The 12758-nt window shown below is 31.7% G+C and overlaps 1 protein-coding gene across 1 annotated transcript in view; it reads left to right on the top strand.

Annotated features, from left to right (window-relative positions):
* Positions 1-11907, top strand: part of LOC129966888 (deoxyribonuclease-1-like) — a 33931-nt gene extending 22024 nt beyond the window's left edge. The window contains exons 9-10 of the mRNA XM_056081497.1: positions 10539-10590; positions 11505-11907. Coding sequence (XP_055937472.1) covers positions 10539-10590; positions 11505-11890 — 438 coding nt within the window. The 3' untranslated portion in view covers positions 11891-11907. The remainder of the gene's footprint in view (positions 1-10538; positions 10591-11504) is intronic.
* Positions 11908-12758: the final 851 nt, after the last annotated feature.

The raw sequence follows: 12758 nt of genomic DNA, 5'->3' as shown, positions 1-12758 counted from the left end.
AAATGGATGTAATAGAAGAAAATACGGATGACGTTATAGTAATTCAGGCTTTATTTTGTGCAACCGCTCTCAACGGGTTACAGCATTCGAAAGCCTGAATTACTATAACGTCATCCGTATTTTCTTCTATTACATCCATTTTTAATCGACGATAACATTGGTCAAAAGCGAGCCGGAGCAAATACCATGATAAAAAAGTTGAAAAAAGCGATGACCAAGAAGCGGTTTCAGAAAAGAAACTAAAACTGAAAGGCTCGATAAAAACTACTCTGAAAAGAATCGAGAGTTTTAGTGCCTTAAAGTCAGCTTCTAAGGACATTAACGCAATGGAATTAGAAGTGAAATTAAGGAAACTTGGACAATTGCAAGCACAGTTGGACAAGATATCCGAACAATATTACGGTATTGAAACGTCGGAAGATATAGAAACCATCCTAGAAGATATTGATCAAATAAATATACGGATTGAAGAAACAGAGGTAGGTCTGAAATTGCTATTAAATTCAATTAAAGATGAATTTAAAATTAACCCTGTTTCAAAGCATAATGCAGTAACTAAAATCCGACTACCGGAAATTCCATTACCAGAATTTTCTGGAAAAATAGCTGATTTTGCAAATTTAAAAAATTTATTTGTTAATTTAATTAGTAACAATGAGCAAATAAATGATTTTCAAAAGCTGTATTATCTCCGTGCATGCTTAAGAGGAGAAGCTAAATTATTAGAATCATCTAGTGATAACTTTCAATCACTCTTTAAAGCATTATCAGATCGTTATGAAAATCAACGTCAATTGATAGACTCTCGTATGCTAGAAATAATAAATTTTGAGAAAATTCGTAGCGAATCTGCTAAAGAAATGTGCGCCTTAATGGACTGCGTTAATAAAAACATCAGAGCGTTAAAGGTTCTTAAATTCGAACAAAATAAGCTATCCGATTTAATGCTAGTAAACATCATTCTACAGAAAGTAGATAAAGAGACAAGGGAACAATTCGAGCTTTCTCTAAATACGGCAGAAATTCCTACATTTGAAAATTTGATGAAATTTCTAGAAAAGCGAAGTTCTTTGTTAGAAAGTATTAACCGTATTCCTAGTAAATACGAACGTCCACAAAATACGAGCATATTTAAAAGAGCGAAAACACTTATAGTTAATAATAAAAATTCCAATGCTAAAGCTTCTATTTTATGCAAAAACTATCACGCACTATTTAGATGCGTTACTTTTCAAAATATGTCTATCGATGACAGAAAGAACTTGGTTAAGAATAACAAATTATGCATTAACTGTCTTAAACCTCATCCGGGGATCTGCAAATCAAAATATTCTTGCAACATTCCAAGTTGTGGTAAAAGGCATAACTCACTCATACATGATGAGTCAGCTGAAAATCGCGCTACCACTTCAGATTCAAGGGCACGGGCGAGCGAAAGCCAAACAGATGCAGAAACGAAACCGAAACTAAACGTACTAACCGAAGTATCTGCTTTGACGTTGAATCCGAGAGAGACTAAAGAGGCGATAGAAGGGAATAAATCAGTTATATTAAACACTCATCTTATTTATGTGAAAACTGCAGATGGTCGCAGAGTTCAATTAAGAGGGCTCTTAGACAATGCTTCGACTGTATGTATTCTTCGAGAAGATGTAGCTAGAAAATTGGGAATCAAACTAAAATCAATAAAACAAAGTGTAACTGGTATAAATGGAATTACGCAGTTTATTAAACACGCTGCTAACATTAAAGTATCAAATCGAGATTATTCATTTTCACACATGGTGAAATGTTCCATTCTTCCTAAAATAACCGATGAGATTCCTGTATCGAAATTAAATATATCTGCATTAAATATTCCCTCTTCAATTGAACTAGCTGATTTCAATTTCCACACACCAGGTCAAATTTATTTACTATTAGGAAGTGAGCTATTTTTTGAAATTTTAAAACCTGAGCAACTTCGGCTGCAAAATGGAGATGTAATATTACAAAATACAAAGTTTGGTTATTTAGTTACAGGCATTCTTCCTCAGTTACCTCAAAAAGCCAATTGTTATCTGGTAAGTGAACCAAATTTAGATGAAGCAGTTAAACAATTTTTTGAATTGGAATCATTGCCGGGTAATGCTAAAGAAATAACAAAGAGTGAAGAAGAAATTTATTGTAAGAAGCATTTTGTTAAAACCTATAAAAGAGATAAAACGGGAAGATTGATAATTCAGCTACCCACGAAAGAAAATGCCGAATCATTACTAGAAAATTCCAAAGAAAATGCAATCAATCGCCTAAATGGTATCTGGAATAAATTAAATAAAAATAATACTATGGAAACCTTATATAAGGAATTTATGCGAGAATATGAGAGTTTAGAACACATGGAGGAGATAAAAATTGAAGATGATAGCAATGTGAACTATTACATTCCCCACCATGCGATATATAAACCTGAGAAAACGTCAACTCCCTTAAGAGAGGTTTTTGATGCAAGTGCAAAAACAACAAGTGGATATTCTCTGAATTCCATTTTACTAAATGGAGGTATTATTCAGCAAGATCTTTTTTCCATAATAAGTAGATTCAGAAAACACAGATATGCATTTAGTGCAGATATTAAAAAAATTTACAGACAAATACTGATCGATCCCACTCAAAGAGACTTACAGCGTATTGTCTGGAAATCAAGTGCTGATGCTCCAGTGAAGATTTACAAACTGTCTACAGTAACCTATGGAACAGTTTCTGTGCCATTTTTGGCTACCAGGACCTTAAGAGCTTTAGCAGATGAGGAAAAAAAGGACTTTCCTAAGGCTGCAGATGTGATTTGTTCTGATTTCTACATGGATGACATTCTGTCAGGTGATGCAACGCTAGAAGATACTAAAAATCTTCAAACCCAGATTTCTGAACTCCTCAGAAGAGCTGGATTTGAGCTTCACAAATAGGTCGCTAATAACTAATTTACTACAAAACCTGTCTACCACATCCTATTCATTTTCGAAATAACAAGGTGTTAGTTCTGTAAATTAGCTATGTTTTGGGATCCAAAAGAAGATTGCTTTACATATAAGGTAAAGATCAAGCCTAAGGACTCTTTTTCAAAGAGGGAAGTGCTGTCAGAAATAGCGAGTCTTTATGACCCACTTGGACTTTTAGGCCCTCTCATTACAAAGGCAAAAATATTTATCCAAGTACTTTGGAAGATAAAACTGGACTGGAATGAAAAATTACCATCTGATGCAATGACAGAATGGAAAAGGTTCTACATAAAACTCTCAGAAGTAAACAACTTCAGAATTCAAAGGTTTATTCTACTTCCTGATGCAGTTCGCATTGAGATTCATGGATTTTCTGAAGCATCAGAACGTGCCTATGCTGCTGTGGTCTATTTAAAGTGTTTCACCCAATCTGGACAGTTTAAAACTAGTCTAGTGTGCAGCAAATCCAGAGTATCTCCCTTAAAGTCACTTACCATTCCCCAATTTGAACTGTGTGCCGCGTTGCTGTTATCTGGATTAGTGAAAAAGATAGTTCCAATTCTGCAATTACCCATTGATGTGATCTCATTGTGGACAGACTCAACTATTGTTTTGGCATGGATCAAGACTGAGCCCTATAAGCTAAAAACATTCGTCAGCAATAGGGTTGCGGAGATCCAAACGCTCACATCAGATTGCCATTGGAAACATGTAAGTAGCAAAAACAGTCCTGCAGACATTATTTCTAAAGGATGCAGTGCAGATGAACTCAAAGAATAAAATGTGGTTTTCTGGTCCTGATGAACCAGTAGACAATCAATCCATGCAGGATTTTGCTTTTGCTGATGAACTAAAATGTATTGTGACTATGAACATTAATGACTTTCCTTCAAATTTTTATGATGAACTCTTTAATCTTACAAGTAATTTCATAAAACTAATTAGAATAGTTAGCTTTATTTTCAGGTTTATTAACAACACTAAAGCTAAGGAGTCTCGTAATAAGATAAGTAAATATTTAACTACTGAGGAGCTGCAAAGAAGTACTGAATATTTAGCTAGTGTAGCACAGTTGAGTGAATTTAAATCAGAAATAGATGTACTAAATAAAGGTAAAAATATTTCAAAACAAGTAAGTTAAGATCTTTAGATCCATTTCTAGATGAAAAAGGATTACTTAGAGTTGGCGGTAGACTTAAAAATTCTGACTTGCCATTTGAATCTAAACATCAAATTATTTTACCCAGTAAGCATACATTCACTAAGTTACTTTTTGAGCATGTACATAAAAAATGTCTACATATTGGTGCACAAGGTTTGTTACATCAAATTAGATTACAGTACTGGCCCTTAAATGGTAAAGGTATTGCAAGGAAAATTGTCCATGATTGTATTAGATGTTTTAGGCAAAGACCTAGGGTGGTAGACCAGTTAATGGGAAATTTACCTTCAGAGAGAGTAACTCCTAGTTCTCCATTTTTAAATTCTGGGGTAGATTTTTGTGGCCCTTTTCAAATAAAGTTTAAAAACCAAAGAAAGGGAATATATTCAAAGGTTTATGTAGCGATTTTTGTATGTTTGTCAACTAAAGCTATTCACCTAGAAACGGTAACAGATTTGACGACTGAAGCTTTCATTGCATCTTTAAAGAGACTCTGCGCCCATAGAGGTCGCATTGCAACATTGATGTCAGATAATGCATCTAATTTCAAGGGTGCAGCTTCAGAATTAAATTGCTTAAAAAAACTAGTTTGTCAGACTAATGAGACTTTAGTCAATTACCTATCCGCAGAATCAATCCAATGGAAATTTATTCCCCCTTGTTCTCCCAATTTCGGAGGTTTATGGGAGGAAGGAGTAAAATCATTTAAACACCATCTTTATAGAACTTTAGCTAACAGTAAAATAACTATTGAAGAACTTGAAACAATAGTAATTCAGATTGAAGGTATACTTAACTCACGTCCCTTAATTCCATTATCAGATAATATTAATGAATATGAACGTTTAACTCCTGGACACTTTATCATTGGACGCCCCATTACTTCAATACCTGAACCGGAAATTGTAGACATTTCTGACAATAGGTTGTCGCGCTGGCAATATACTACCAAATGTGTTCAAACAATTTGTAAACGCTGGAAAATTGACTATTTGAACCACTTACAGCAAAGAAATAAGTGGCAATTCAAAAAAAATAAAAAATAACGTTAAGGTCGAATGTCTAGTATTGTTAAAGGAAATGATTTGCCTCCTTGCAAATGGGCAATGGCTAGAATTTTAGAGATAATTTATGGAAATGAAGGCAGAGTAAGAGTTGTTAAATTAAAAACTAACACAGGTATTTTTACACGCCCTATTTCAAAAATTTGTCTCTTACCAATAAAGGATAACACTATAAACAAGAGCTTTTCGAAGCATTAAACTTCACGACGAGAGCTCGTATTTTTAATTATATAATAGAATATAAAAATTGTGCGCTATATAAGAATATATATATATATATATATATATATATATATATATATATATATATATATAAGAATATATATATATATATATATATATATATATATATATATATATATATATATATATATATATAATTTCTTATATAGTGAACATATAAGAATATATTAGAAATAATATAAGAATTGTGCGCTTCAGAGTTTAGCAAAGAAAAACGGTACTTATGCATTAACTATATACCCTGGTAGTTAGTTATGAACAGTAAATATGAAAGAGCCTGTTATCAAGTGATCTTGGATAGTATTTTTTAATTAATCGCTGACATGCACTGAATACATAAGCATCAGAAAACCGAATATATAATTTTGATGCCTATTTTTTTACAGATCGAAACCATAAATTTGACATAGAACTACAATTGTAATCACAAGATCACTCACAAAATTTTGTTTATTTAAGTAAATATTTTTTAAAGTATTGCATATACAAACAGGCGAAAGTACAAACTGACAGATACTAAAACCTTTGACATATTTGGCTCAAAACGTGAAGCGAATCAACAGTTTAAAGCTAAAACATTTTATCTATCTAGTTTAATTTATGTTTTGTCGTTATCGTGTTCACTTATACTCAAATATCCGAACAGACAGATTTCCACAGAATAAATTTCATTCAAAATTTGATACAAATATACAAATTTGGTGTAAAGATTACATATTAAATTTCATCTGCCTCGCTCAAAACATCGTGTTCGTACGCAGACAGACAGACATTATTCCAAAAATGTATTTTTCGGACTTAGGAAGGTCTCACACAAAAAAATTCTTCAAAATCTCCGGCTCGGGTTTTTTTTTTTTTTTTTTTTTTTTTTTACAACGACAATACTTACTCTATGTATATTTAATATACAAGAAAATAACGAGCGGTAATGATGACTTCGAAACTTACCCTCAATCACTTAATAAAGGTGTCCTCTTCTCCACACTGCAATATAAAATCACGAACTTCGCGCAAAAACATCATAAGTACTCAGAGTTTTATTTTTAGCTCCTGCTCGTGAAAATTGTGCGTTTCGTAATCAGAGTCAGCCTTCTTTATAAAGAGGCCTGGGTGGAAAAAGCCATTCGAGGCCCTGAATTTTTGATTAAAAAAAATTACAATCTCGAACATATATTACTTTTGCACGTTTATTTAATCCGAGATTTTATTTTTGCTATTAATTACTTCAGAGAAATTAGAATTTTTTGCAATTTCTTTTTCGGTGCTTAATACAGCAAGTGCAATTAGGCGTTCTGCATTCATGCTTGTCCGAAGACAATTCTTTATTAATTTTAATTTGCTGAAAGAACGCTCAACACTTGCCATAGTAACTGGCAACGTAAAGAAAAGTTTTAACACAGTTAATATATTTAGAAATCATGCATTATAATAATTATTTAGTATGTGCTGCAATATGCCTTTTGCTTTAGTTACATCTTTTTTATACGAAAGCAAATCCCATAGCAAACTAATTTCTTGGATTAGATTTACATTGCTGTTATAAATACAAAATTTTTGGAACATTTTTCTAATTCCTGTTTTTCTAAAGTTTCTTTTATCAGAGATTTAGTTGAAATACTTTTAAATCTATTTTCTATCTGAACAGTAGCAGCATCAATTACAATGTTAATTAATAACATCTATCCTCAACCGGATTTCCTCTAACTTCCTCTTCAGCTATTTCGGAATATAATCTTTTTCTTTTACAAATTCGCTTTTCAGGAAAATGTTTTCAAATATTCAAATTGCTTGATATCTCTTTTGTTTCGTCTAAAACTGTGTTAAATTTTGAATTTCAGATTTAATTTTATTTGCCAAATTAAGTTAAATCAAATCAAAAACAATTATTTTTGCTTGAAATAGTTTAATCTATGTTGGCTCCCCAACGAGTGTCGTATGATGTTTTAAGTTAATATTTAAATGTTTTTGAAAAATTTCCCATATTTTTGTAGATTTAAAAAATAAGCAATATAGACGTCGCAATATTAAAAAAAATTACAGTATATACTGCTGGAAGTGGCATCACAAATTAATAAATTAAAAGAATGTGATAGGCAAAACACAAAAAAATTGCATGAGGGTTTAAAGCAGTTATTCTAAATTGTACACCTTTATATTTCCCTTTCATGTTGCTACCATTGCAGTATGCCTGTCCTTTATAATTCATTCTTATACAATATCTAAATCAAGCTCACTTAATCTTTTCAATGGAATTTTTGCCAGTCTTTCTCCAGTTAAATCAGTTACTTCAATAAATCCTATAAATGATTCATTTATAGTTCAACTTTTCTCTTCAAAACTTGCATATCTAATAATGATTGACATTTGTTCCTTATGGGGAATATCAGGAGTACAATCCATTTGGATACTATAACACATGGCTGCTTTCACATCTTCATTTTACTTCATGATCATGTTGGGGGTCCCTCAATCGCGGGTCTCAGGTGCATAGCACCCTCCCCCCCTCCCCATATGGCCGGCCCTGTTCGTAGTATTGTAAAGAAAACAAGTATTTGTGTATTATTAATTGCACATCATTTGATGAAGAATAGTTATGAAAGGCCCTTTTAGTTTACGATCTTTGATGATACACAATATATACAAGTATCAGAAAACCAAATACTATTTTGGATGTTTTTTTTTTTCTTTTCCAACCCATTGAAATTAAAATTTGACGCAAAATTACAATTGAAATCAGAGAGTCACATGCGAAATTTCATTTATTTAAGTCATTATTTCCTTGAATTCTCATTTATATGCAAGCAAAATAAATAAATAAATAAATGAATAAAACGATCCGATTGGCGATCAATCTCCCGAAAGAAATGGTTCCATATTTGATACATATTTATACTTTAGAAACAAAATCTGGATATCAAATTTTATTCATCGAGCTTTTGTTGTTTGTAGATATAGTGTTACCTCGTATTCGGAGATCCGGACAGACATCCTTCCTCTGAATGAATTTCTTAGAAATTTGAAAATTCGTTGTAAAGACCATATAACAAATTTCATCCGACTAGCTTAAATTGTTTTTTATTTGTTTGTTTCATATCTGATATAAATACGAAACGCACACCTGATGAGAAAAAATCAGAAATAAACATGCGACTTTTTTTTTTCTTTCTTTTTTGAAACGGAATTTTGAAAAATGATATGGGCGGTATTACTTGTTGATTGGCAATAAGTGATTTGAACGTATGCAGAATGTTTAAATATTGTTTTATTTATTTGATTAAGCGAATATCTTAACTCTTTATTTTCATCTTTGTCAATCATTTGAATTTGTTTATTTTAGTAAAGTAATCATTTTTATGAACCTGCGATTAAAATTGCTAGTTAATAATGAATAATATTAAGTTTAAAATGGTATTAAACCAAATTGAACTCTTTATTTTAGATACTAATTTGTCTTATTTACGAATCTACTAAAAAATACTGTAGATTGTTACTACTGCCAAACAGCGGCGCGTGGAAATACTGCGTGTTCATTAATTATTGTCGGGGTTTCCGTACCTCATAACTTTCGAATAAAAAATATTACGCAAAAACCGATTACGTATTCGTAAATTACAACTCAAAGAATTTTATTAATGATATTAAATTGTAAAGCTTGCACAATTTGCACTTTGTAGGCATTCAGCTGAAGGCGATTATGTATTCGTAAATTACAACTCAAAGAATTTTACGTGGCCTCCGAGATCACCAGATATAACACCGCTGGACTTATTTCTATGGGGGTTTGTCAAGAACATTGTGTACAAGACCCCTGCGCCCTCCCTTGACGAACAGAAGCGCAGAATCGTTACTACGATCCAAAATGTTACTCCACAAATGCTGGAGAACACTTGGAGGGAAATCGAATTTCGTCTCGATGTGTTAAGAGCCACGAAGGGCAGCCATGTGCAAATTCATTAATCTTTTTAATATCATTAATAAAATTCTTTGAGTTGTAATTTACGAATACGTAATCGGTTTTTACGTAATATTTTTTATTCGAAAGTTATGAGGTACGGAAACCCCGACAATAATTAATGAACACCCTGTATATGTAGAATAAGATAAATCCCGATTATAGTCATGGTAGTGGGACAGATGCGTACAACCATTTGCGTACGAATCATAAAACTGTCAATCAGTTGTCTCGTTTACAATGCGGTTGTGTTACTGAGAAGGTTCAGTTCTAGAAGAGGTTACCACATCTTAAACGTTATCTAAAAGTGTCATATTTGGCGAACCAAATCCCGATTATAGTCATATGATAAAAATAGAGCTCAAGTCATTCAATACCCAACTCCACTTTCGCTTACACTATACCGGGACATCGCCTTCATTATCTTCTTGTAGGTGCACGATTTATTCTGAAATTTACTCGACTCATTTTACTTCCATCTAATGAGTCTAAATGAAGCCAATTCATGTAGCATAATACAAATGTAATTGCATGTTATAGAATTGCAATTTATCTTATTGCCGTACTGAAACTTAGCGTATTTTTCTCTACAGAAAGATTGTTACTGGATTCCAAAAGCAAATTGGTATTTGTTACTTCAAATGTATCACATCAGTATCGATTGACTTCTCTCAATAAAATCTGTTTTCATGCATTTCCAAATCCGGATCGTCTTCAATGGGCATATTATTCATTCTTGGAAAACAACTCATCAAAGGATGATTTCCTTTTTCAACTATTCTATGCCTGATTAGAGTATATTTTTTTAGGTTCAGTCGATGAGTTTATTTCTATCTCCCTTTTTTTTTACAGTTCTACTTTATTATCATGGTTTTTAGTTTTTCTTTAAAGCTTTTCTTTCATACATTCTGAGTAATTCCAACTACTCCAAATAGCTTTTGTTGGATAATTACGTAACACTTTAATTCAATATCCTTCACATAGCGTTTGTTACTCACGTGAAAATAATCCCTTTGAGTTCAGGGCTTAGACGTTATATTTAATTGTAATATAGAAATTAATCGAAAAAATATTCGTTGTTTCATCGTATACATTAGTTTTTTAATAAATTAATGAAATATCATTTTTAACATTTTCAGGCACGTTCGATTTCCGATCATTGGCCAGTTGAAGTTAAAATCAGAGGAAAAAGTGAGTAAATATAAGTTACGCAATAAAATATATCAATGTTTAAAATTAAATCGTTAGATTAAAAATAAAATTACGAAATTAAATTCATCGAATATTTTAATATGAATTCTGTACTCTTTACTTTGTGATTTTGAAATGGGGAATTTTAAAATCTCCATTATTTTGAGCATTATTCTAAAAACTAACGAATGCTATTCTCTGTACATAAAAATTCTCACATTTGATTTTCAAATTAGTGGGACAATCAATCAATCCGAGAGAGTTATTTCTCTGAAAGATTTTTCCATAAAGTATCAACTTAAATGCCGTACTTAAAGGATAAATTACATCTAATAAATCCGTATATTAATCTTTATAACTGCTTCATTTATATTAAAACAATCATTATCAGCATTACTAAACTTTTAAAGATTCTTTTTGCGTACCTTTTTTTTTTATGAATAAAGGTATGCATGACACTTTTTATCGATCATTATTATCATATTTTTTGCGAAATTTTTGTACCAATACACACAAACTCATGTTTCTAAGCTTTATGATATCATAAAATTCATGAACAATGGATAGATTGCATTCAAATGTCTGCCGTTTTTGCCTCTCTTTACGAATAAAATAACCCTCTGGAGGAAAACAAAGACTTCTGTAATTCCAGTCTAATTTAGTTATTTCTATTCCAGTGCAAAATCATAGCATAAAACACAGTTGTATTACATTCTTTTGGGGAGTTTGTGATATTATTTACTTGTTTTGTTCATCATTTTTTAAGCAATTGTGTTCTTTTAGTGCACTTTTGATTTTAAATTTAAAAAAAAAGAAAAAAAACTAGACATTTAAGTTCCGTGAATTTGAGTAGTCTGTCTGTAGAATGTTAAGTCCCAGGCAACATATATGATAATTTTCCATGTCTTTTTTAGTGTCAAAACTGGCTGAAAAGCATTTGACTTCTGATGTTTGCTTTACCATCCATGATTCAAGAAAGCCTAACATAACCAAGGACAGGATTCTAAAAGCTTGCCAAGTTGCCCAGTTCAAGCCAATGTCTACACCATCGGGTTTCTCTCTACGGAACGAAACTAGGGAATTCGTCCACATGTTGGCCGCAATCTCAAGGCTGAGAAATGCTTTACCTGAAGCCATTACCAATGAGCAATCTGAAGCAATTCTCTTTAAAGCCAATAATGGTGGATTGAATGACGAGAGTTCTTACGCCGACAGCCAACACGTGGTTTTCAAAGTAGTTGTCTCAATACTGAACAGCAGTTCTGAAATACTCGTTTGTAGAACTACAACAGTCAATTAAAATCCCTCTCTTACCAACTGCGTGTGGTTAAAATTGAAGAATATCATTTGCCAGTAACTGATGTCAGACATATTTTGATATCATCTGCGATATATATTTTAAGTAAATTTTAATGGTCGTTACGTTGCGATACTTTCTCCTAGAAGTAGAACAAGAAACGTCAAATATTACTTTTAATGTTTATGTAATATTTTTCTTTTTCATCGATATACAATGGTTTCTGAGGCGATAAACTGAGTATACACTACTCATGATCTTTATTAAAAATCTTAAACATTAATACTTATAGAAACGTTAAAATATTTATTAATATATTAATCAAGGAAACAAAAATAAGGAAATAATGAAATAATACATTAAATTTTTCGTTGGAATACCATAACAAATATAATGTGGAATTGAATAAAAAACAAAGTTAATTGTTTGTATTATTTAATTACATAACTAGCTTTTATTTACGCTGAATAATGTGTACGTATGCGCCGTATTTGGTATTATAACTGAGCTTTAAGCAAGAGCTATGTTATTTGAAGTTGTAGAAAAAAAAAATTATTTCTTATTTAACAGTGTTTTTCCTGGTTCGAGTAATAGAGATAAGTGATTATTACACTCAGTATCTTAGTAACGCATCACTCTATCAACCGTACAACTTTCTAATTTAAATTGTAAACTATGTTTTTAATAAATTCTGGTTTTCGTGGCAAAAAAATGGTTCCGTTTTTATTTCCATTTTTTTTTCTCCGGAAACTACATTGGTTTCATTCATTGGCGAAGTATTCATATTTTGTAAATTGTTCCTGGTTCCTAAATAGTCATCTATATTCCATCTATATGTACATTTTATATTAAATCTCTTATAATGCTAAGC

The sequence above is a fragment of the Argiope bruennichi genome, chromosome 4 (assembly GCF_947563725.1).
Source record: "Argiope bruennichi chromosome 4, qqArgBrue1.1, whole genome shotgun sequence".
Lineage (NCBI taxonomy): Eukaryota > Metazoa > Arthropoda > Arachnida > Araneae > Araneidae > Argiope > Argiope bruennichi.
This window is presented reverse-complemented; position numbering and strand designations above follow the sequence as displayed.